Below are 27,330 nucleotides of genomic sequence, written 5' to 3'. Positions count from 1 at the left end.
CCAGGGTTATGTACTATGACTATACCACAGGGATGCAAATGGTCAAAATGTGCTGTGGAAATCCTTAGTACACGCCTACTGGCCCCAGACCCAGTGAAAGTAAAATCATGATGCAGAAAAACCTAGATGTGGCATTGCTGGGAAAGCATGCGTGTTTTTGAAGAAAATTCACAGCAGCGGCTCCCAGATGAGGAACTGACTTTGGACAACCTGTGGGTGAGGAATGACTCGTAGGATGACCTGGCCCTTTGCAAAAGCCCGCACTTAGTCCAAGCTGCTGCTGTGGCCAGCTTCCAACACTGGGAAAGACGCTGATCACTGGGAGGACCAGCATGTAGCTGCAAGGAGGCCTAGAGGCCTGGGATACTCTTCTTCCTTCTCCCACCTCTGCCCAGTTGGAGGACAGATACTGCTCACTTGTCAGAGAAAACGGAAAGCCCAAGTTAGCCCAGAAGATACGGAACTGCATTTCAGAGGCCCTCTTCTGACCACACCTTTGGGATTTCAGCTGAAAGCCCAGAAATGAAAAAGTCCCAAAGGGAGGTGGTTCAGGGCCCCTCCCTTCAAAGAAGTTTGTTTTGCAGAGATTACAGGGATGGAAGGATAGTGAAGTCGTGGGTCACCTCCCTCCCCACGTCATTCTGCGCCAGGCCCCTCAAAGACAGCATAAGCCATCCAGATAAAATTAGCACCGTTTGCTTATCACTCCCATGAAAGGACCTATTTCCTTTGGCCTCTGAGTTGGCACCTTCACTGACTCCATTCCAATGTACATTTCACCTTGAACTCCAGATCCAGCCTGCTAGGGATTTGTTTTTGTTAAGTTGCTAAGTCATGCCCAACTCTTTCTCTGACCCACCCCATGCGCAGGAACACACCAGGCTTCCCTGTCCTCCACTATCTCATGGAGTTTGCTCAAATTCATGAGTCAGTGATGCTATCTAAACAACTCATCCTCTGTCGCCCCCTTCTCCTTTTGCCTTCAATCTTTTCCAGCATCAGAGTCTTTTCCAATGAGTTGGTTCTTTGCATCAGGTGGCTAAAGTAGTGGGATGTCATTCTCATAGCAAGTAGCAGCCTATGAATACTAAGTACACCTATTGATCTGACCTTAGATGTTTTTTAAAAAAATAGAAATACAGACTACTATATCCTTGGGCACATTATGGATTAAGTCAGATAACAAGTGACCCCAACTCAAAACTGGTAACCAAGGGAAGTAAGAACTAGCAAGATCTAGCATCGGCTTTGCTCTGAACTTTCTGCACAATCAGTTCTGAAAATCTCAGTTGGGCTGCCCCATCTGAAATCACGTGGACATGTTTCTTCCCAGGAAGTTAGGAGAATGAACGAGGTATTGAACTGAAATCATGAGGAGTTCTCAGGGTGGGGGGAGAAGGGGGCAAGGTTAGCATCTATTCAGATTGCTCTTTCTAATAATTGTTGACATTTTGTTTTGTCAAACAGATAAAAGCCAACATGTCCAAATGGCAATAACTTGGGAGAGAGAAAAAAAATACAGCATGCTCCAGGTTCTGAAACATGTCCTTCAACATGTAAGGAGACCTACCTCACTGACACAGAGTGAAAACCTAACCTTGGCCAGCCTAAGGGAGAAGGAAACAGACAAAAGGGTGCTTTCTAGACGTGAAGCTTCCTGAGCAGATCAAAAGCACAGTGAGATGCCATTCACAGGCTTCGTTTCCTGTTCAGCTGGTCGGCAACCCTGACACCTTTCGAATTAACTTTCCCTAAATGATACGGCCTCTACTGAATCTCTGGGCTTCTGATTTTCCGACTAGATCCTACCTGAGGCACTTTAGGACCTAGAACCCTGATACTGCGGCGCCTGCTCCAAGTTTCTCTGAGCCTTACTATGGACTAGAGAGGTCCAACTTCAACTGCCAGCCTCTAGAGTGCTTTGTCTGAAGGCTTTTTTTGGTGGCCTGAGCCTTTTCTGTTCATGTGCATGTTCAAAGAAGGCCAGAAGTGCAGGGGAATTTACATGTGTGTGTGTGCACGCGCACACACGGAGCATCCCTCAGTGGCGACTGATGGAACAAGCAGATCCCCAGCTTCTCATCCCTCAGCCAGTAGAACTATAAAGCGCAGGTTCCAGACCAGCTCCCAGAATTTCCCAGCTGAATGATGCATCAGCTGCCCAGAGTGGTAAGTAACTTGGCTGATGCTGTGCCCTTTGTTGGGGGCCTTTTCTTCTCTGTCACTGTCCCACTCTGCTACCTGGGTCTTCCCACTCCCAAATAAATTTGGCATGTGAATCACTGTCTCAGGATCTGTATCTGAAGAAACCTAAAGAAAGGGCCATTTTTCTTCTAAGTTCCTTTATCTTCGTGAAAGTTATGAAAGTAACATCTAGAAGACCACTGCATCCGCTGGGCGATGGGGCAGGTGCTGTGTGGAGGCCCCCGCTCGCCAGCTGGAGCCTGGCTGCCAGGCCTGGGTGGTGGAGAGAGAGGCAGACCCCTTCGACCTCACCAGCTCATGAGATTGTGGAAACAAGAGCACAATCTGGAAGCCACTCCACCCACTAAAGAGCCCTCCCACACGTTTTCTCTGAAAGCTTCTTTCTGGAATGCCTTGTCAAAGATTCGCAAAGGAGTCAAGACACCCTTGACTCTGGAAGAATTTATTAAACCGACACTTTTGATTTTTCTGGCACACGAAGGGAGAGAGAGCGAAGGAACCTGACGGGCTTGTGTGCGCTTCCAGTGAATTCTAGGGACGTGAAATAATGACCTTGGCCCGGGCAGCAGAAGACAAATTTAATTTACGTGCTTCAGGCCGTATATGGAAAAATCATTTAGATGAAAAAAGAAAACTCCAAACTGCAAGTCACTCGTGGCAAACATCACACATCCCAGTGGTATGCGCTGGCCCCCGTGAGTGACTCTGCTGTTCCAGCGCTCCCCAGCCTTGCACATATTTGGGCCTTGTGTTTTCCATGAAGGTCTGGTCTGAAATACCATCATGACTGTGCCCAGCCTTAGCTCCGAGGCAGACCCACTGCTCCTCCCCACCCCCTGACCCGGCCCCCACTGCGCCCTCATTTCCCAGGCGGCCTGTCTCTCTGCTGCTTCTTTTCCATAACCCAGGCCTCGGCACTCTCCATATTTGTAACATCTTAATATAGATGCAAGCCAGCAGAAATGTATACACAGAGCAGAGACAAAGTCTTACTGCAGCCAGGGACTTCTGCTGTCAGTTGAAGGGGGCCAGAGCCCCCTGCATCCGATGGCCCGGGCCACCCCAGGAGTGTCTTGCTAGGATGGATAACTCACAGGCTCCACGAAGTGAGATGTTTATGAGCATGTTCTATGCTCCTCTGGCACACCAATCCATGAAGCCCGAGCCACCCAGAGACTGCTAAGTACAGCAAAGTCTTCCGGATAAGGAGTTGTTGAGTTTACCTTTAAATCTCATGGATCTTAAAGGCTGTCCAGTCAGAAACCGTCAGCCCCCTCCAAACCCAACCCACCACCCATACAGAAATACGCACACATACACCTACATACACACATGTACACAGAGACAGGAACAGAGTGAGATAGAGAGAAATAGAGACACAGAGGGAAGATGCTGGGGTGCAGCCCCTCCGTGGCCCAGGAGAGGAGTAGGTGGGGAGCCCAGAAACAAGCCTGGAAGAAGCCAGCCTGTCCGGCATGACCTTTGCATACACTTTGTCACCGACTGCTCTCCCCCAGATAAATCCTTGCTTCCTTGAAATTCACCATTTATCTTTTTATGGGCGTCCCTGGTGGCTCAGTGGTAAAGAATTCACCTGCTAATGCAGGAGAACGTGGATTTGAGCCCTGATCTGGGAAGATCTCCTGGAGAAGGAGACAGCAACCCACTCCAGTATTCCTGCTTAAGAAATCCCATGGACAGAGGAGCCTGGTGGGCTACAGCCCATGAGGTTGCAGAGAGCCGGACGTGACTGCACGCACACACTTAGTTATCTGTTTAAAACCCTCCGCCCTTGGTCACGTCTTCTACTCTCAAGCCTCTGTGGACGGGAAGCCCTTACCCACAAGGGTCCCCAAAAGTTCTCAGTTCCCTGAACCTTTCACAGCTCCATCATGTTTATAGGATGCTCCGCGACTGGAAAAAAAAAAAAAAGACTTAAAGGTTACATTTAATGAGGATTTAAGTCCCTTTAACTTAATTAGTATTTCTGTCCTAACAGCCTAGTAGCCATTTGGGAAAAAATACACAATAATTGAAAGAAAAACATTTCTATTTCATTCTTCACCCTAATTATTTGCTAAAAGGACGCATCCACCTATGGGACCCCAGGCTCCTCCCCGCCAGGAATCCTGTTGGACCTGACACCTGCAGCTTCTGTTTCACAATAAATCTGTGCCGGATCTCTGCTGCCCTCACAGCAGACCCAGCTTCTCAAAGACCTGGCGACACTGACCGGCATGTCGTTTAGCACTGATCCTGCTGGGGTAGCGGCCCCGCTAGTGTCTGACAGATCCCAGGTATTGTTGAGCCGCTCTCAAAGATGTTTAAAAACACCGTGACTTCTGCGTGTTCCCTGTGGCACCCTGGGGTGCCCTGGGGAGCACAGTTTGGAAAACATGGTCTTCCTGTCTTAAGAAACTTTCTTGACGTAATGAGAAAACTTGTTCATGGCTCTCTCCTGAGACAGAGACAGAGAGAGAGTGTGTGTGTGAATGCATGTGTGTGTGTGTGCGTCGTGTGTGCAATTAAATTGGTATTTCCAGAAACAGCCTGGGTTCCAGCCTCACCTCAGCTCCTTGCTATGTGACACTTCAGCCAACTGAGCCCCTTTCTGTTCCCAGAGTTTCCCTTCACCAACCAGGAACCTCCATTTTTTTCTTTTTTTATGTGACAATACAAAATATTTATTTTCAGCAAAAAAAAAATATATATATATATAATGGTAAATATTGTTGACAAGGAAATTTATCTCATGAAGATTAACAATACTTAGCATTTTAATATTAATACCACATAAACTAGTTCAGTTTTAAAAGTTCTAATCCCATGTACCCAACGAGGAATCTTCTTAATCCCTAAGACAAGTCTGGGAGAACTGTGGGAGAGGTATTATTATGATTTTTTTGACCCACCAACAGTCATTCGATATCTAGTGCCTTCAAAGGAGAGCCCAAGGGAACTCCGTTCCACAGGACTTTCTGGTAGACGCCTCTGGCCCCGAGTGAGAGCCCAGACGGGACCCCAGCTCTGACTACTCTCGGCTTCCTCCTGCTGTCATCCCGGCCTCCCAGCCCAGGCCTTCAACAATGCATAATTTATTCCACATGTTTGTTTGTTGCGCCTGCCAGAGGCATCTGCCGTAAATGTTTCAATACTTCAACTTTAGATGAGTTTTCTTTTGAAATAATTGTCCCCAGGGTGGTGCGCTGAGCAGTAAATTAACACCCATCCATCCATAGGCCTCCTCTTGGCGAATATTCCCCATAAAACATTCATTAAATGTCAGCGTCACAGGCAGTGCCAGGCCGCAGCAAGCCAGGTACCCACACCCACCTTGGATAAACAGTTGGGTGACGACAAGTCCTGCGAGGTAAACTCCTGGGATGAGTTCAATGGGGTTTTACGATTCTCCTAGGGCCAGGTTTGTAGCAGACTTTCACCACCTACCGTGCCATTTCCCCAGCTTGCCACATGCTCCCTGCTCCTTGACACAGAAATATTACATGTTTTTCCTTCCTCATGGAAGCCTTCAGGTCTGTCCCCACCTGAGTCACTCTCATGGCACTGTCTCACACACACACAGACACACACTCACAGGTGCTCACACCACAGCCTACCCTCCCTGCTCACATGAATGTTCTCAACAGCCCGGGAACTGTCAGAGTCCCCGATGACTTACGGGTTCTTGCCTTAATGTCAGTGGTCAGAATTCTCATGCTTTCTCCCAAATTTTTATTTCTAGTCCCAACAGCCTCTCAATTCCCCAGTAAGAGGACTTGGCTTAAGTGACCTATCAGCAGCTAGTAGGTCCCAAAGTGATGCCGACTTATGACTGGACCTCTGGGCCTGTCCTGTGCCACTTGACCCTCCGACCTACCCTCCAATGTCCCCTTCCTCTGCTCGCTGTTGCCGGGTGCTGAGCCCTAATTATCTCCCGGAATAATCGATCACCTGATCTGTGGTTGTATTTGGCCAATAGGGGGCACCGGCAGTCGACTCAGAGGCAGGCGGGGGACATTGTCTTCCTCTATCTGCATCTCCAGAAAGGGCTGCACCTCCTAAGGTGCCAGCACCCGCAGGGTTTGGTGAGACCACCTCCTTCCTGGTCCTTCCAGCCCTAAGAGTGGGAGCAGTCCCCTCCTGTTGTTAACCTCTGCTCTGCCTCACCAGCCCCTGCTTGCCTCAATTTCCACTATTCTAAAAGATGCGTAGAATCAGAGCTACAGTTTTTCCAATAGTCATGTACAGATGTGAGAGTTAGACTGTAAAGAAGGTTGAGCACCAAAGAACTGATGCTTTCGAACTGTGGTGCTATAGAAGACTCTTGAGAGTCCCCTGGACAGTAGGAAATTAAAAGAGTCAATCCTAAGGACTGGTGCTGAAGCTGAAACTCCAATACTTTGGACCCCTGATGCACAGAGCCAACTCATTGGAAAAGACCCTGATGCTGGGAAAGACTGAGGGCAGGAGGAGAAGAGGGCGACCGAGGATGAGATGGTTGGATGGCATTACTGACTCAATAGGCATGAGTTTGAGCAGACTCAAGGAGATAGTGAGGACAGGGAAGCCTGGCATGCTTTAGTTCATGGGGTTGCAAAAAGTTGGACATGACTTAGGGACTGAAAAACAACAGCTCCACCTTTATAATTAGTTCCTGGGATTATTTTCCCTCTCTTGAACTATGCAGCAGGCCTTCTGCTTTCTGATGGCATTCTCACTAGTAGGAAGTTTATTACAGGAAAGAAGGCGGGGCTGGGATGAGAAGGGTCAGGGGTGGGAGGCAGAGACCAGAACCGCCCCCCAATCCTAGCAGCCACAGTATCTCGCCAGCTTTCTCAAGTTAGAGCTTTATCATCTCGTGTGAACAGAGAAAAATCTTGCCCTGGAGGGAAACTTGAGGAAAACTGCAAATCTGTCCAGGATAGACTATCCCAGAAAAGAGTCCAATAGTCCAAGAGAAAAAAAAAATGAAGCAAGCTTTTTATGAGAAGTTCCAGCTCCATATTCTTCCTGGGAAACACAATATATCTCTGAGTTTATAGTCATGAATCCTCTCCACTGTCGGTTGAACTTCTTGCTGAAAACGGAGCTAACTCTACTCACTGTTGTCCTCAGTGGAAATATGGCATCAGTCCAGCAAAGCTGGCACAAAACCACAAAGGAAAAGCAGGGTCTCTGGTTGTCTTGTACTCATATTTCCAACAAACACCTCATTCCTTCCTGCCTTTAGAATAAGAAAGAAGAACCTCAAGCATGATTCTTCAGGAATGTCTGAGGATCTGTTGAGAGCAAACGTTCTAAAGGCAGAGGAGCACAAGAATCAAAAGCATTGTTCTTTTATTCTCATTACTCCAGGAGCTAGGTCAAAAAAGATCCTGTACAACGAGGTATCAGCTCACACCAGTCAGAATGGCCATCATCAAAAAAAATCTACAACCAAACAAGAAATGCTGAGAGGGTGTGGAGAGAAGGGAACCCTCCTACACTGTTGGTGACAATGGTAACTGATACAGCCTCTATGTAGAACAATATTATGGTGGTTCGTTAAAAAAACTAAAAATAGAACTACTATAAGTGAAGTCACTCAGTCCTGTCCGACCCTTTGTGACCCCATGGACTATAGCCTACCAGGCTCCTCCGTCCGGCCATGGGATTTTCCAGGCAACAGGACTGGAGTGGGTTGCCATTTCCTTCTCCAGGGGATCTTCCAGACCCAGGGATCGATCCCTGGTCTCTTGCATTGTAGGCAGACGCTTTTACTGTTGAGCCACCAGGGAACTACTATATGACCCAGCAATTCCACTCCTGGGCATATACTCTGAGAAAAGCATAATTCAAAAAGACACATGCACCCCAATGTTCGTTTTAGCACTATTTACAACAGCTAGGACATGGAAGCAACCTAAATGTCTATCAACAGATGAATGGATAATGAAGATGTAGTATGTATACACATGGTAATATTACTCAGCTACTAAAAGGAATGAAATTGTGTCATTTGTAGAGATGTGGATGGACCTAGACAAGGTCACACAGAGTGAAGTAAGTCGAGAAAGATAAATATCATACATTAATGCACATATGTGAAATCAAGAAAAATGGTATAAATGAATCTATTTGTAGGGCAGGAGTAGAGAACAGATGGGGGAGAAGGAGACAGGGTGGGGAGTGGCATGAATTAGGAGACTGGGATTGACATGTATACACTGCCATGTGTGAACAGCTGTAAAAGAGCCAGCTAGTGGGAAGCCACTGTATTGCTCAGGGAAGTCAGCTGGGTACTCTGCAGTGACCTAGGTGGACGGGATGGAGGGTGGGTGGGATGGAGGATGGGAGGGAGGTCCAAGAGGGCAGGGATATATGTACACATATAGCTGATTCACTTCACTATACAGCAGAAACTAACACAACACTGTAAAGCAACTCTATTTCAGTTTTTAAAAATAAGCATTGTTCTTAAGTTAAACCATCTGGCCATATACAAGCTTTGAGCAATTTCCTTCTTTCTAGATAAATAAGCCTCAGTTTCCTCACATACAAAATTGGAAATAATAATGGCTTTAAGACTGAAATGAAATAAAACCCATAAAGACTCACACAGAGCAAGCACTCCATAAATATTACTTCTAAGCTCATCACTTTACCATCTTCACTATGCCCACACTCTTGAACATCATAACAGCAGATATTAGAAGAGCTAAATTGCCACCACCTAAAATGAGACAGTCTGCCCCCCACAGTTATGGGCTAATGACTGACATGATCTGCCATCGGCAGAAAAAAAGCAGAGGCTACAATCCAATCTCCCCACGTGACAGCTGAGGCAGAAGAGACTGCAGATGGGCCTGGCCACCTGGTGATATGTTGTGAATTCTCCTCAGGGAAGCCTATAGACAGAGTTAAAGAGCAGTGGGTCACAGTTAACAGCATACTTAATGGTGAAAGGCTAAGTTCCAGAACGAGACAAGGAAGTTGACTCTCATCACTACTACTCAACATTGTACAAGAGATTCTTGTCAGGGCAATTAGGGAGAAAAGGGGAGGGACGGAGGATGGAGAGAGAGACAAAATGTACACAGCTTGGGAAAGAAAGAAGTAAAACTCTCTTCAAGATGACATGATCTTATAAATTGAAAATCCTAAGGAATCCACTAAAAACTACCAGAATTAATAAATGAGTTCCACAAAGTTGGGGGATATAAAATCAATATACAAAAATCAACTGCAGTCCTATATACTAGAAATGAACAATCTAAAATTGAAATTATTAAAACAATTACATTTGCACTTGCATGGAAAACAATAATACTATTGTAAACAAGTTTAACTAAAGATGTGTGAGAACTGTACCCTGAAAATATAAAATATTTTTGAATATTTTTGAAAGAAAGATCTAAATAAATGAAAAGATATACCATGTTCATAGATTAGAAGATTTAGCATTGTTAAAATGGTACTACAGCCTGAATTAATCTACATACTCAGCTCAATCCCTATCAAAAATTCAATCTTGCTTTTTTTAGAAGAAATTGACAAGCTGGTAATAACACTAATATGGAAATTCAAGACACCCAGAATTGTCAAAAATTTTGAAAAAGAAGCATATAGTCACATTTCCAATTTCAAAACTTATTACACAGGTGCAATAATTAATTGAGATAATGTGGTATTGGGCTAAGGACAGACAAATAGGCTAATGAAATGGAACTGAGTGTCCAGAAATAAATAAACTCTTACATTTATGGTCAATTGAATTTTGATGAGGGTATGAAGATAGTTCAGTGGAGAAAATAGTCTTTTCAACAAATAGTGCCATAAAAACTGAATATTCGTGCAAAAAAAATGAATTTGAACTCCTTACTTACATCATATACAAAAATTAATTCAAAGTGGATCCTAAACCTAAATTTAAGAGCTAACACTGTAAAATTCTTAGAAGAATTGACAGGGTATCTCTATGACACTGGATTAAGCAATGGTTTCTTAGATACAACACAAAAGCACAAGTGACAAAGACAAAACCAGACAAATTGAACTACATCAAAAACTTTAATGCAGCAACTGCATCACTAATTAAATTTTTAAAAATCCTCAGAAAGGGAGAAAATATTTGTAAATCATAGTATTTTATAAGGGACTGGTACTCAAATTATGTAAATAACTCTTAATACAATAATAAAAAGAAAATTAACCCAACTTTAAAAATGAGCAATGAATCTGAATAGAAATTTTTCCAAAGAATACATAAAAATTGCAAATAAGCACATGAAAAGATGTTCAACATCATTAGTCATTAGAGAAATACTAATTCAAACCACAAGGAAATACTGCTTCACACAAATAGGATGGATAAAATAACAAAGATGATAATAAGTGTTGGTGAGGATGTGGAGAATTAAGAGTCTTCATGCATTGCTGGTTGGCATGTGAAATGGTGCAACCACTTTGAAAAATATCACAGCAGTCCTTCAAAATGTTAAACCAGAGTTACCATATGATCCAATAATCCTACCAAAAAATGTGAAAACATATATCCACACAAAACCTGGTACACAAATGTTCATAGCAGCATTGTTCATAACAGCCAAAAAGTGAAAAGCCATCTATATATCCATCAACTGATGGTTGTATAAATAAAATTGGATATACCCAAAATAAGGAATACTATTTAGCAATAAAAAATAAAAGAAGTACTAATATAGCTACAACACAGGTGAATAATGAAAATATTCTGCTAAGTAAAAGAACAGAAATATCACATTTTTCATGATTTCATTTACACGTAAGTTCAGAATAGGCAAATATGTTGAAACAGGAAGTAAAAAACTTGCTTCCCAGGGTATACGGTTTCTTATTAAAATGATAAAAATACTTTAAACTTATATTGTGGGAATGACTGCACAAAACTGTGAACATACTGAAAACCACCGAACAGTTTAATTCAAATGGGTGAAGGTTATGGTCTGAGAATTATATTGCTATAAAGATGTTTTTAAAAAGGAACCTGACATCTTCAAAAAAAAAAAAAAAAACTTTCTAAGAAACAATAGGCCTTGGAGATAACATGGAGCTGAGTTTAACTACTAGCTCCCCCACAACTAGCTATGCGGTCTTCCATAATTTCCTCTACCATCTGAGCCTTGACAAATGGAAGGGGTTTTTTCTTTTTAAAAAAGTTTTTATTTTATGTTAGAGTATAGCCGATTAACAATATTGTGATATTTTCAGGTGGACAGTGAAAGGACTCAGCCATATATATCCTTATATCCATTCTCCTCCAGACTCCCCTCCCATTGAGGCTGGCATATAATATTGAGCAGAATTCCCTGTGCTTATATAGTAAATCTTATCCATTTTAAATATAGCAGTGTGTACATGTCCATCCCAAGCTCCCTAACTATCCCTTCCCTTCCTATCCTCCCCCAACCTCCAGCAATCATAAGTTCATTCTCAAAGTCTGTGAATCTGTTTCTGTTTTGTAAATAAGTTCAGACAAATGGTAGTTTTCGGCATTCAAGAGGAAGGAATATAAGGAGAGATGGAACATGCAACCTCAGGGTTACAAAGTAGGCAGAGCCAAGGTGAGCCTCTGGGATGAAAGAAACACATCCAAAACCATCATCTAGACTTTGACTCTTGGTCCCTGTCCATTTCCCAGAAGCACGTGCCTTTCCTAAGTATCCCGCCCATGACATGCCCCGAGAGTCCTATTTTGCTGTGGGTATTGACCTCCACTCTTCCCGGAGGCTAGAGAAACATCACTCCCATCAGACAGCAACATGTGCTTCTCTCTTCATCTCCCACCTCTGGCTAAACTTAAGCATGAACAGAAGCACACTTCCGATAGTAACAGAACGGAGGGAACACAAGTAGGATGCTGACAATCAAATTCCCGGCCATTTTTAGCTTACACTGCTCATTTGGAAAGGTCATTTCCCTTCCAGGGCCTATAAGGCATTAGAGGCTTTGAGCTTTGCATTCTCAACAGTGTAATGAAAATAAATGTTGAATGCTGAAACATAAACGTATATATCATTCATAATGCATTCAGATGTTTTTCAATTATTCATGGTTCCTGAAAGTTATTTCACCTATCATGTATATATATCCAAGTAGTGCTTAAGTCAGAACCACAGTCTCAACGTACACAAATTCAGCTCCTCGGCATTCCCGTCTACGGAATTAAAATTAAATGAGTCAGTGGTCAATAAGAGTTACATGTGATTTCCATAAAATTACCCATTGTGTATCACCCTGGAGTTGAGAAAGGGGGCTGCATGAGATTGCCAGAGTCGACAGGATACAATATGCTCGCTTTCTGATGAAGCTGGTGGTGATGATTACTCTTCCCTAAGAATGAACTCATTTTTCTCTCCAAATAATTGGTGGTCTTTGACTTACTGTTTTCTACAGAAAAATAATTCAGACAGGCCACCCCCTTTCTCTTCTAAGTCTTGTTTCTTTAAAAAAAAAAAAAAGAAAGAAAGAAAGCTAACATTCTGGGCTCAAAAACACCACATTCTTCTGTATTGGTGCTTGAATAAATTTGCATGTTAACATGAATGGTTCCAACTTAAAGAATGTAAAATTAAATAAAATTTGAATTCGAATCCAAAATGGAGAAAAGACACATGTAAAAACAACAGATTGTCTATCTCGTTGATTTTTTTTCAGGAACCAGATTAGGAAAGACATAAACACACATACACACACACACACACACACACACACACACACACACACACACACACTTGGTTTCAAAACAGCGTGGCATGCAGAGGAGACCGGCACTGCCAAGAGGAGTCTCCCCCGAACCCCCATCTCACAGGCACTGAGAGTGTTTATGGATCACAGTGTAGATTATGAAGCCCTGTTGCGATGTCTGAATGCCACCCAAAAACTCAGAAAATGACTCACAAGCCATGTTCACCATCACCTCCCTACTTTAGAGGCCCATCAAGAGAGAATGAAATGTGAGGAATGGCGTATGAGCAGCTCAGGCAAACACAGGCTCGAGTGTGCCTCTGCCAGCCCTAAGAGCCATGTCTCAATTCATCCTTGAATTGCAGTTAGATGCCCAGACTGTCAGAGACAGGCCTGGGTTGGAATCCCTGATCCATACCCACCATTCACTGGCTGAGTGACCTCCGGTCAGTGTCTTAATCTGTGCACATAACTTTTTTCGTTAGCTTTCATTTACAGAAAAATTGTGCCAGCTCATAAATTTATTGCAAGAATAAAATGCGCTGAGAACAGTGTCTGGCCCGTACGAAGGACTTGGGAAGGGTTAGCTGTCACTGAGATGGTTGGTCTGGCAGTGGTTGCTACTGTTATTCACTGTATAGGTGATGAAGTCCAGAAGAACCAGGCCTGAAATGGCTTCCTGCTTTTCCAACCGGGTCTCCCATTTCATCCAGACACTACCACCCAGGAAAGAGATAAATCAAGTTGTGGCAGAAGCCTGCTCCCCACGAGCTCCGCCCTCAGGACAGTGAGGGATATTATCAAGCTTTCTTTCCATCCTGTCCCACCACTGTCAGCCCTTCTTGTCCATGAAGGCATTCCCAGTGAAATGACAACAGGATCTTAAGAAATAAACAGGATGGTGAGCACCAGGCACCAGCATCTTACCTCATCCTCAGCCTCAGTCCCACTGGTTCCCAGTTTCTGGACCACTGACTTGTTGCTCTCCTTCAGCATTTTCTCACGAACTTTCGTTTCATACTCAGGCCGGGAATGCTCCTAAAACCCAGAGTCAAAGAGAGGTTAATACACAGGCAAGGGCAGACTTGGCCTGCAAGGTAGAACCAGACACCACATGGACAGTGAGTCAGGACACGGGACCGGATGCTATGGGATGAGATCTGCCCCACCACTCACAACCACCACACGATACACAACTGCCACACTACACACAACTGCCACACCACAGGACCGCCATATCACACACAACCACCAGACCCCACACACAACCACCATAACACATATGACCGCCACACTACACATGACTGCCACACCACACGCGACCACCACACCACACGACTGCCACACCACACACAACCACCACACCACACGCGACCGCCACACCACACGACCACCACACTACACATAACCACTTCACCACACGTGACCACCACACCACACAACCGCCATACCACACACAACTGCCACACCACACATGACCACCACTCTACACATGACCACCATACCACATGCAACCACCACACCACACACAACCACCACACCACACATGACCACCACTCTACACATGACCACCATACCACATGCAACCACCACACCACACACAACCACCACACCACACGCGACCGCCACACCACACGACCACCACACCACATGACCGCCATGCCACCCACAACCGCCATACCACACACAACCGCCACACCACATACAACCGCCACACTACACATAACCACTTCACCACACGTGACCACCACACCACACAACCGCCATACCACACACAACCACCACACCACACATGACCACCACACTACACACGACCACCATACCACATGCGACCACCACACCACACATGACTGCCACACCACACACGACCACTTCACCATACATGACCAACCACACACAACCACCACACCAATCACAACCAACTTACCACACACAACCACCATACTACTCAAAACCACCACACCACACGACAGACACACCACACACAAGCACCACACCACACGAGACCACTCCACCACACACGACTGCCTCACCACATGCAACCACCCCACCACACACAACTGCCATACCACACACAACCATGAGGTGTCTAGACCAGGAAAACCAGGAACACAATGTGGCAGGAAAGGAGGACACATGACACTTGTTATCACACTGAAAACCAAACCTGAGCACGTTCCTGGGGGCAGTGCCGGTGTTGAGAAAAGAGAGAGGAAGCGTTAACAAGCAGCTGATACAGACAGCAGCCCTGAGCTGCACACAGCAGTGACCAGAGGCTGCCTCCAGTCACCCTGCCATCTATCCTCAGCCTCCATTGTAAGTTTCAATAAGCCCAGTCCCAGCTGGAGAAACAGATGTGCCCCACAGCTGGATGTCAGGGCAAGGACCAAGTGTCTTCCTTGAATCACTCTTCCACAAGCTAAAAATGGCGGCCAATAAACATCAAAGCTAAAGGCAGCCACAGGGAATCTTAAAACTTATTGCCTGGACCTGTTTCCTGTTCAGTCTAGGTGAGTAACTCTGGCAAGTACACTGGTGTTCAGGAGACATCCCCGGGGCCACTCAGCAACACAAACCTGAACAGTGAGTCACCAGGCATGAGAAAGAGTGCCTGGCTCGTCAGAAAGACCACAGTCCCAACAACTCAGAGGCTGGGGCAGGAAGATGCATCACTGACTTCAAAGAGAACTTAACAGTGTAAGTTAAATGTCCTCCCTGCAGCTTTCAAGGATCAATATCCAGGATGTGAGGACTTCACATTCGTGCAACATTTACCGAGAACTCCCAGGCAGGGATCCCTGAGCTGGTTCTCAGCAGACTCAGAGAACACATATTCCCTTATCACTGCTCATGCCTCTGAGATTCCGAAAGCCAAAAAGCTAGGCTCCCGACCTGTCTCTGACTTTCCTGGGAAATGCCATGATGCTAGAGAGGAGAAACTACATGTGTGACTTATAAGAATAACCAATATAAGAGAGAAGGACCCATTCCAGAATTCTGAGGGCTTCCCATCATCAACCAGTCTCCAGGATGCAGTCCACCCTGAGAGGTGGGACCTTCTCTGCCTGCTGAACCACAGGTGGCGGAGCCTCCATCCTCTCAATAACCTAGAGTTTTATAGCTTGTACGACATAGTAGTTCTTGATCACATAGTTTTCTTTTATTATTTCCTAGATGTTCTGCATGTGAGAGTCTTTACATCCTAATATAAGGATCAGCTACCTGGTCTATACTATTTTGTGCTTCTCACAGTAATTAGCACCATAGGGAGCACACAGAAATCTCTAATTGTTTGTGAAGTTCACTCCGTTTGGTCTCTCCTCTTCATCCATCCTCCAACATAGCACTTCCTAATGTGTGTGCCAGGAGGGTTTGGGGTTAAAGAAGGATTCCAGGATCGAACCAATTGAAAAACTCCATACAATGTGTCACCTGAGAGTCACAATGAGCCTAATAAAAGCTCTGAAAAGGTTCTCCTGTAAAGACACCTGCTGAATATTCTTCAGCTCAGAAGGTCCCACAAAACTCCTTTCACTTCCAGCAGATAACATCCTGCAGAAATACTCTGAGAAACACAGTATGATCTTTTCCTCCATGGCCTCTGAAATCTGGTTGCTTTTTTTCTATATGATTGCTATGGAAGATTTTAAATATAAAATGATAGCTGGGTGTTTCTGTTGAGTGCCAGAATCTGGATTCCAAAGTCCTTCAAGCAAGACTTGCTTTCACCCTGTCACCCACTGCAGGGGAGCTTCAGGGCCTTCCCTTCTGATGAGAGGAGGTTCCTGACCAGTCCCTGATTTTCCAAAGATGTGACATCACATAGAGGCATGTCCCAGTTGTGGCTGTGGCCCCCCGCACCACACTCTGGGCCCCAGTTCAGACCTCCTTCATCTGTTTAGAAAAAACCATGAGCTCTTGGCACATAGACAGGAATCCAAGGCTCTGAAAGCAGAGTCTTAGGCTCCTCTGCTTTCCAACTGAAGCAAGGTCAGACAAGAATTTCCCTGCTTATAGTCAAGAAGGTCAAGTTAGGTCACAAGATTCCTCAAAGGCAGAGAACTGGACCAATGAGCTCCCAGCCAGAGTAGAATCTAGACCCCCATGAAGGTGGCTCTGAAATATCCAGCCGTGGGCAGGTCATCATTAAACATAGCCTCCCTGGATGGGTGGTCTGATGCCAAGTCACCACAAATACATAACCCTCCCACAAAGCTCTGGGAAATACTTCACAAAGCTGCTTCCATCTGGTTGATCCCTCAGGAGCTGGCCTGAAGAAAAGGCCTAGGCCAGCAGGACCAGTCTTTGCTGATTTATAGACGTAAATCTGCAGATGCAATCAACAAAGCTCTCCATCCAAGAGCCATCAAGCATCTCCTGTGCTCTGAGCCCTTGGGAGCTCTTTCCAGGTTCTGAGGCTACATACAAGGTCCTTCTTCTCAAGAAGCTTATCCCCAAGTGAAGGAAGGTGACAGCAAGCAAACAAATCCACCAATAAGAAGCTGGCAGGTGGGGAATGAGAGCAGCAGGAGAAATGTCAGGCTGGCCACTTCAGAAGGGGGATTGAGGGAAGGTATGGATGTGAGAGTTGAACCATAAAGAAGGTTGAGCACCAGAGAATTGATGCCTTCAAACTGTGGTGCTGGAGAAGACTCTTGAGAGCACCTTGGACTGCAAGGAGATCAAACCAGTCAATCCTAAAGGAAATCAATTCTGAATATTCATTGGAAGGACTGATGCTGAAGTTGAACCTCTAATACTATGACCACCTGATGCAAAGAGCTGACTCACTGGAAAAGACCTTGGTGCTGGGAAAGATTTAGGGCAGGAGGAAAAGGGGATGACAGAGGATGAGATGGTTGGATGGCATCACCAACTTTATGGACATGAGTTTGAGCAAACTCTGAGAGATAATGGAGGACAGGGAAGCCTGGTGTGCTGCAGTTCATGGGGTTGCAAAGCGTTGGACATGACTTAGAGACTGGACAACAGCAACAGCCATAGGAAGGTAATGTTGGGACGGAAAAGCCAAGAAAGAATTAGGTCAGGCGGAGACTGGCACCTTCTAGGCAGCAGAAAGAGCCAGTGCAAAGCCTGGAAGTAGCCATGGAGAGAAGGCAGATGCAGTAGGCTGGAATTTCTGGAGGAGGAGAAGGCTGCCATGAGCTGGGCTCAGAGGGGGTTGTGTCTTATGTGATGGGAAGCCATTAGGGACAGCCTGACATAGTAGATGTGGATGGGAGAAATGGAGGGGAGGACTCTATGACCAGATAAGGCCACTCTCTGAGGGATCCCAAGGACACCTGGGGCCTGAGGGCAGAAGCTAATTGGGCAAGAGAGGCGGCCAAGATGAAGACCATCCCGCCTCAGAGCAAAGACTTGTGAGGTCTGGCGGGAGGCTCCTTCAACAGGCTCCAAAGGAGTACCTCAGGATGTCTCCGCTGGTTCCACAAGGAGGCCCCTCGGCCAGGGGCAGCTGACCCAGGAGGTGGGTTCTCCAACTTCCTTCCACTTTACCCTGCTCATTTCCATGGTGTCCCATGTGGAGGGGGCACCCCAAGGGGGAAGGACAAAGGGTGAATGTCTCTGGTCTCTGTGTGAGTTAGCACCCTCCCCTCCCGCATATTTCCTAATGAAGATCACAGGAAAGAAGGCTGTCTGGGGGCTCTGTCTGCACAGCTGCCTACAGGAGGATTCCTGAGACTTGGAGGTCAGAGAAACAGCTCTAACAACCTTCAAGGACCCCTGCATCCCTCTCCCCAAAGCCCAGGTAGCATCTGCCATTCTCTTGCTCCTCATTTGAACATGGGTTAGGGCTTTCCTGGTGCCTCAGATGGTAAGGAATCTGCCCACAATGACAGAGACCAGAGTTTGACCCCTGGGTGGGAAAAATCCCCTGGAGAAGGAAATGGAAACCCATTTCAGTATTCTTGTCTGGTAAATACCATGGACAGAAGAGGGGGGCTGGGGGGCTACAGCTCATGAGGTCACAAAGAGTTGGACACAACTGAGCAACTAACACTAAATCTGCCCCCAACACATATAAGTCCCAGGGAAGGTCACAAATACCTGCCAATCCTGCCCTCCGTGCCTCCTCATGACCTCAGGAGACAGAGCAGCAATCAAGACTCTCCCTGACCTGGCCACCAGCATGCATTTGCTGCTCTGCCCCCCACTGCAGCCCGATCCCTTTTCCCTGCAGCCAACGACACTTCCCAGGTATCACACTACCTCTGAGCCACACCTGAGCTTCCCCAGATCAACGGTCCTGTCGGCTGTTTCCTCCTATGGGTACCCATTCTTCCCTGTGCTGCTCATTAACATTCAACCAGTCTCCAAAACCTCGGTTTTGTGTTGCGTTGTTTAGTTGTGATCTGATAGACTGAAGCACACCAGGCTTCCCTGTCCTTCACTGTCTCCCAGAGTTTGCTCAAATTCATGTCCGTTGAGTCGGTGACACCATCTAACCATCTCATCATCTGCCACCCCCTTCTCCTTCTGCCTTCAATCTATTTTTTAAAGCATTCTTTTAGGCCAGAAGTAATTTCTCTCAAACTCACTGTTGTATTCTAAATATTCAGAGACCAGAGAGTCCCTTAGCTGAATTCAGTCCTTTGAAGATGCTCGGAGACCATGTCTGTGGGAGTTCCACATCCCAAACCAAAACCTGGTCCATAGTAGTTGTTTGATGTGCATGTTCAGATTTAACTCAATTTGAAGTATGTTTAATATCTGAGTCCAAAAATCTAAATACCTAGAAGGAAAGACACAGCTGTCCCCTCCTTCTCCCAATCATGCCTGCCCCCAGTCTGGTGCACAGGGGCATATAAACAATGCTGCAGAACTGACCCACCCCAGTAACCTCACACAGAGAGCCTGTCAGGACCAGCTCCTCATGCCAGGGTGGACCCAGGCTTGGTCAGGCCCCTCTCAGCCTGCACAGGAGTTCCTGAAGTCAGGCCCCTCCCAAGACTTGACCATGGCTCATTGGTTAAACAGCAAACAGGAAATCCGGCTACGAGAAACAAAAATGGATTAACATCTCACTCCTGCCAGGGGCCCAGGACTGAGATTTCCAGGGCACCGAGTCCTGATAGATGCCTTTCTCCATGTGAGTGTGTTTCCACATCCTCTCTACAGAGAGACTTGCTACTCGGAAGACACACTTGGCCTGTTTCTGGCCTCACACAGGCTTAGGTGCCAAGATGCTTCTTCTTTTTCTTGGAGACCTCAGAGTCCTGGCCTTAGGAGAAGGGAGCTGTGCCCCCACCCTCTCCTCACATCCAGCTACAGCCCTCTCCTCTCTCTTCTCTCCTCTCTCCCTCTCTGTCTCTGGAATGAAATGGAACAGGACAAAATCACCCACACAGTCCAACTCTGACAGCTCTTTCCGTTGGAAGCACAACTTTGGCCACTTTCCCCCAAGAAATGCAATTGCCTTCATTATTCTGCGTTGCTTATCTTCTTAACTAATTTGTATCCACTCTGAAGGCAGAATCCATATGTACATTCTCTCATTTGCCACAGAATCTGCAATGCTATGAGTCCCCAGGGATACACTTAACGCAGAGGACTGGGGATAGAGTGAATGTGTGAACTCAATCCATGGTCATCGAATGCCCACTTGCTCAAAGGCAAGCTGAATACCTGGAGCTTTAAGGAGAGGGGAGGATGCCATATCACAGACCAGGGAGCCACATAGACTTGGAAGCAAGACTAAATTGGGGATTTCACCTTGGACCAAAACATCAGGGTCACAGAGCCAGGGGTCCCTAGCCTCCAAGGCAATAGACATCAATAAGTGATGGAGAATACAGAAAAGGTCAGCTTTCCATGAGGCCACCATATGCTCACGGCCAGCCAGTCCATGGTACTCAAAATACTGGGGGTGCCTCCTGGACCTCTGGACACTGCCCCACCACCTCATTGACAATGCCCACGGCATCGCGAGTGCCTAGCTAATATTCACTTTTGCTGTTCAGGCAATGGCAGCAAGTGGGAATAGGTAACTATGAGAAACTGTGCCCTTGCTGGTCATCGTCAACTTGCCAATATCATCAGGGGCCCAGTTCTCAAACGAGCCCCAAGGGCAGGTCAGTTACTTTCATCCTTTAGACAACATCTGTCCATAAAATTTGACTCTGAAAGAACCTACGCTTTCTCTTAGCTTATGTTCCAATGTCACACTCGCTGATAGGGTACTGGGTAAGCAGTTCTTCCCTTCTCCATACACATCAAAGGCACCTGGCACCCATGCCTCCACCTCACCCCCAGCAGGCTCCCAGGGGCATCCAGACATGTCCATATAACACGTCTGGGTCACTGCCTCTTGCTTCATGCTCTCAAGTACCAGTGAGACGGGAGGTGGAAGAATGTTGAGTTGAACCTCAAGGCTATGGCAAGGCTTGCTTCTCGTGCCATTTTTTCCCACCAAGGGTCACAAGGACATCTGGCTACCCATCAAGTCTGAGGTCTTACAGGTCAAGAGGAGAGGATTTCAACTCTTGGCCTCAGTGCCTATCAACCCTGGCTTAGCCCATGGAGCCGAGCTAGGAAAGGGGTCACAGCAAGACTTGGCAGGTGATCAGCTGCCGTGAGAGCAAAGTTAAGTAGTTATTTCAATCAACATGATTTATTTTCAGGGACAAAGCAAAGTAGAAACCCAAAGAGAACTCACTTCTTCCTCTTCGATGCCAGTCAGGTCCCAGAAGTAGCCCAGTCGCATCTGTAATCGCTTCCAGTTTTCAAGAAACATGGTAGCTTGAAAAGAAAGAAAAAATTCTATTAATTTTGAAGAGTGGATTGCAAGCACCCTTAGGGTTCACCCAATGGAGGATACATACTGAATATTAGTCGCTCAGCTATGTCCAACTCTTTGTGACCCCACGGACAATAGCCTGACAGGCACCTCTGTCCATGGGATTTTCCAATTAAGAATACTGGAGTGGATGCCATTCCCTTCTCCAGGGGATCTTCCCGACCCAAGGATCGAACTCAGGTTTTCTGCATTGCAGGCAGATTCTTTACCATCTGAGCCACCAGGGAAGCCCCATTTCTAGGTTATAAGAAAAGCTTAAACACTGATCTCAAGAATAAAGGAAGAATGGAAGCATTAAAAAAAAGTAAGAAATCGGAATGATGGCTTGTAGCCTTTTTAGACAAACCTCGTCTTCCCTACATGTTCTCTCTTCCTGCACCTTCCTCTCACTTTTTTCCCATCTTTCTGTCCCCAGCACAACTTCCCTTTCCTGGGCCTGAATCATCTCATCCTGAGATTACATCACATCTCCTAATAATTATATCTGAGTCCAGGGTCTCAGACTTCTACTTCATCCTGCAGGCAGCTGGGAGACGCAGCTCCCGGAAATAACATTCATTCATTCTTCAAGCAAATATCTGTTGAATGCCTACCATCCAGACACACCGGTCAGCTTGCCTGCTCCAACCACAGCCCTTGAAGGGCAGCCCAACATGCTCCAGAAAGAACCAATTCCCTCAGCCCTGAAGCCATGGCTTCTTTAGATCAGGATTGGACACCTTATCCTGCTGATGGGCCAATCAGATTCTCTCTTTTGAAAACTGAAACTAAGAGACACAAAGAGAAGCAGAAATGGGACAAACCATGCAGCATGTGAAAAAAGGAGAAAGGTTCCTTATAGTTCCTACTGCTCCAGTTCCCTACAGCGCCTGGCTGTATTTTATCTCCTGCATCCATGAGCTTGCTTCTTACTTTCTTATAATCCCTTGTTACTCGAGCATGTTTGAACGGATTTCCTAACCTGAAAAACCTGACCTAAGGTACCTGTGATAAACAAAACACTGCTCAAGACATCGTGAGGAACTTAGGTGAATCCGATGTGGATTTTGCTCTCAACTGGTTTAGTCTATCAGGAGAGATTTTAAATAACTGCGGTACAAAGTATAAAGTGATCAGGGACTTACAAATAGCGCAGATAAGAGGCTGTGGGCATGCAGAAGAGGGGGTGCCAGCTGCCAGAGTATCTGAGCTGAGCCTTGAAGAGTAATGGCATTTGGGCAGCACAGAGGGGCAGGGAGAAGGAGGATGCCAACAACCCATCAAACTTGCAGTGGGTCCCTATTGTCAAGATTCTTCCCTCTGGATACAGAGAATGTGTGTATCTGGCCCATCCAGTCTGTCCTGATCTATTCCCACCATCTGTCAGCATATATCTCTTGTGTGCACTGCTGCTCAGGCGTTGCCTTATTTCCCTCTTCATCCCCAGTTTGTGCAAACTATCCCTGTCCCATCCACCCTCCAGTGCTGCCTCATCGTTTCCTGACCAGCTCAAGCACCATAAGATCAGATTCCCAGGCACCCACTCCTGGGCACTCCTACAGCCCTCAGGTCTGGTGCACTGGAAAGGGAAGAGACATGATAGTCCCTGAGGCCACCCCACCCCACTATATCACCCCCAGGAGCAGCCTGGGCGCCCTGCACTGCCTGCCACGCCAGACCATCGATTGCAACTCAGGTCTGCAGCGTAGAAGTAGAACTGCAAACTCTTCTTCAGCTGGGATGTGTCTCTGTTCACCTGGGGCACTGCACAGGCCTGAGCCCAGCAAACACTGAGAGCCTGACCAAGCGTGTGGTTCCTTAAAGCTACATATGTTTCCCTTGGTGCTACACCGTGGTCCCCGGATCTGTATCTCCTTGGTGGTCCGGGGGTTAAGACTCTGCACTTCCAGTGCAGGGGGCACAGATTCCCTGGTCAGGGAATTAAGATCCCACATGCCTCACCGTGTGGGGGTGGGGGGAAATCTGTATCTTTGGTTCCTGGAATCTGAGACCTTTTCCTTTTGTGTGTGTGCACCCTGACCTCTGGACCTCAGCCACGGCTTGGGGATGCTCTCCAAACTGGTGGGACGCCTCTTCTTTCCCTGTGCTGTTCCCAGTGCCCAAGGAGGCTCTGCACACCAACTGTGGTCTCTGCACACCAACTGTGGTCTCCACGAGAGAGAAGTCAGAACGGGAGCAGACGATGGGGTAAAAGACTCCCTGAGACTTAAGAGAACGAACATGGTTGCTAGGGGGCAAGAATGAGGCAAAGGGATATTTAGGGGGTTTGGGATGGACACATACACGCTGCTGTATTTTAAATAGGTAACCAATAAAGACCTGCTGCACAACACAGGGAACTCTGCTTAAGGTGGTATGGCAGCCTGGAGGGGAGGTGAGTTTGGGGGAGAATGGATCCATGTATATGTGTGGCTGAGTGCCTCCACTGTTCACCTGAAACTACCACAAAATTGTTAATCGGCTATACCCCAACACAAAATTTTTAAAAGTCACTGAGGAGGACTCAGGGGGATATAAAGGACTCTCATGATGATGGAGAGCAGCTCCCAGCTCCCAGCGGGTATCACATGCCAGGTACCACGCCAACTGCCCTGCACACACATCCACTTCACAGTTGTGAGAACACAATGGGGTAGGTATGACTTCACCCACTTAAGAGATGAAGATGGAGTGCTCCAAGGTGGAGGACCAGCCTCCGTCCAGGTTACTCAGCACCTTGGCTGAGAGGACTGACTTCAGTGACACTGGGCAAGGCTCATGGTGATGGGTACAGAGCGGGACTGAGACCCACGTTTAGGACTGCCTCACCCTGAAGTTGCTGTCCTTAACCTCCTCCCTTCACCTCTCCCTTCCCTACTTTCAATATGGCTTCGCTGTCTTTCCAAGTTCCCTGGAGCTTGAAGCCAGAACCCCAGAGGAGATGGGCCTGATGCCTCCACCAACTCTGGCTCTGGCTGACTCCTGCCCTCTGTACACCCGACCTCCCAACCCCAACTCAGTGACCCCCACTCCTGCCCTCTGTACACCCCACCCCCAACCCCAGCTCAGTGACCCCCTACTCCTGCCCTCTGTATACCTGACCTCCCAACCCCAGCTCAGCGATCCCCTACTCCTGCCCTCTGTACACTCCACCCCCAACCTCAGCTCAGTGACCCCCACTCCTGCCCTCTGTATACCCCACCCCCAACCCCAGCTCAGTGACCCCCCACTCCTGCCCTCTGTATACCTGACCTCCCAACCCCAGCTCCGTGACCCCCACTCCTGCCCTCTGTACACCCCACCCCCAACCCCAGCTCAGTGACCCCCTACTCCTGCCCTCTGTATACCTGACCTCCCAACCCCAGCTCAGTGACCCCCCACTCCTGCCCTCTGTACATTCCATCCCCAACCCCAGCTCAGTGACCCCCACTCCTGCCCTCTGTATACCCCACCCCCAACCCCAGCTCAGTGACCCCCCACTCCTGCCCTCTGTACACCCCACTCCATGACCCCAGCTCAGTGACCCCCCCACTCCTGCCCTCTGTATACCTGACCTCCCAACCCCAGCTCAGTGACCCCCCACTCCTGCCCTCTGTACACCCCACCCCCAACCTCAGCTCAGTGACCCCCCACTCCTGCCCTCTGTATACCCGACCTCCCGACCCCATCTCAGTGACCCCCAACTCCTGCCCTCTGTACACTCCACCCCCAACCCCAGCTCAGTGACCCCCCACTCCTGCCCTCTGTACACTCCACCCCCAACCCCATCTCAGTGACCCCCCACTCCTGTCCTCAGTACAACCCACCCCACAACTGCAGCTCAGGGACCCCCACTCCTGCCCCAGCCTCCCTCTCTGCAGAGAACCACTTCTCCCAGCCTCCTTCCCGGCAGCCTTGGGCCCTGGCCCAGGCCCACCCAGCACAGCACCACTGATCATAATAATCATGTAATGAGAGGCATAACTATTATTTTTAATTGCAATTTGTAGGCAGTCATGCCCACAGGCTCTTGGCTGCTGTAACCAAATACACAATCACATGAAACACAGCAAGGCTGTTAAAATAACAAAACCAAACCCTAAGCCCGGGAGCACTTACACAACCCCACTCGATTTGTTTTCCCGGTGCTGCTGCTACCGCATGAGGGGAAGAGAGAGGAGACCGGGGGTGGGTGGGGGCGTGGGGGCATCATCACAGAACTCAGGAGGGATGGAGGTGTCTGTTCATCCACCGAGGAGAGAAGAGGGACAGCTGCTGGGGATTAAACGTGGGAAGGGACAGCCCTGCCCCCATTTTAGGACCATGCAGAAATCTTGTGTCCTAAGTTCTGGTTCAAACACATTCTCCTTATTTGCAGCAAAATGAAGTATCTGGCATAGTAAGGAATTCAGAGACTGCCTTGTTTGAGGGTTTGGTGACAGAGTAACCTGGATGGGTCAGTGAGGAGGTCAGTGAGAGGTGGGTGATTCAGACAATGTCCTCCTTGCCTCTGCTTCCTTTTTTTAAAATTTTTCTTTATTTTGGCTGTGTTGGGTCTTCATTGCAACATACAGGCTCTCTAGCTGCAGCATGCAGGCTTAGCTGCCCCGAAGCTATGGGATCTGAGCTCCCCAATCAGGAATCGAACCAGCACCTCCTGCACAGCAAGGCAGATTCTTAACCACTGGACCACCAAGGAAGCCCCCAGCCTCCGCTTCTGAGAGGATGCAGGAAGCCCAGATCTGCAAGGCCAGAAGTTCTCCATCTCTAACAGTCACAAAGCGCAGCTTGGACCCCAGAATCTTTTTTTTTTCCCAGCTCTGCCCACAATCTCATTTTCTTTACTGAGAAGTTCTCTTTTTTATTTCTTGGTGGTTTTGTTTGTTTACAAATAAAAACATCCACCTGAGGTGGGGGGAAGAAAACAGGAAGTGGGAAGGTGCAGCTGAAAACCAAGTCTCCCGGTGACAGGGAATCACACATCCCAGGAAAGGCCGGAAGGGATGGCAGACCAGAGTAATTGAGTTTTAGCTTCTCAGTCAGTCGTATCTCTAAGACAGACTCATGGGAATTAGGGCTGCAACACAGCAAAAGGTGAAAGGGCATTTCATGCTCCAGTCAGTTCCAGCATATTTGAGGTCATTCCAAGAGGCCACTTTTTATTAACTTGTTATTCAGTAATTCAGTCATGTCCAACTCTTTGCCATTCCATGGACTGCAGCATGGCAGGCTTCCGTGGCCTTCACCATCTCCCAGAGCTTGCTCAAACTCAAGTCCATTGATTCGGTGATGCCATTCAACCAGCTCATTCTCTGTCATCCCCTTCTCCTCCTGCCTTCAATCTTTCCCAGGATCAGGGTCTTTTCCAATGAGTTAGCTCTTTGCATCACAGGAATAAAAATTCCTAGTATTTTTTATTAATACTGGAAATAAATCTGGGACTTTCCTGGTAGCTCAGCTGGTAAAGAATCTGCCTGCAATGCAGGAGACCCCTGTTCGATTCCTGGGTCAGGAAGCTCCCCTGGAGAAGGGATAGGCTACCCACTCCAGTATTCTTGCTTGGAAAATCCCCATGTACAGAGGAGCCTAGCAGGCTAGGCTCCACAGGTTTGCGAAGAGTTGGACACAACTGAGTGACTAAGCAC

At 47.2% G+C, this 27,330-nt stretch overlaps 1 protein-coding gene across 1 annotated transcript in view; it reads right to left on the bottom strand.

Annotated features, from left to right (window-relative positions):
- Positions 1-27,330, bottom strand: part of ANO2 (anoctamin 2) — a 331,055-nt gene that overhangs the window by 135,639 nt on the left and 168,086 nt on the right. Inside the window, exons 13-14 of the mRNA XM_070454162.1 lie at positions 21,587-21,669; positions 13,837-13,947 (exon numbers count right to left, since the gene is read on the bottom strand). Of these exons, the coding sequence (XP_070310263.1) occupies positions 13,837-13,947; positions 21,587-21,669 (194 nt within the window). The remainder of the gene's footprint in view (positions 1-13,836; positions 13,948-21,586; positions 21,670-27,330) is intronic.

This window comes from Odocoileus virginianus, chromosome 23 (genome assembly GCF_023699985.2).
Source record: "Odocoileus virginianus isolate 20LAN1187 ecotype Illinois chromosome 23, Ovbor_1.2, whole genome shotgun sequence".
NCBI classification, from domain to species: Eukaryota; Metazoa; Chordata; class Mammalia; order Artiodactyla; family Cervidae; genus Odocoileus; species Odocoileus virginianus.
Note: the sequence above shows the minus strand (reverse complement) of the source record. Positions and strands in the feature narration are given on the sequence as shown.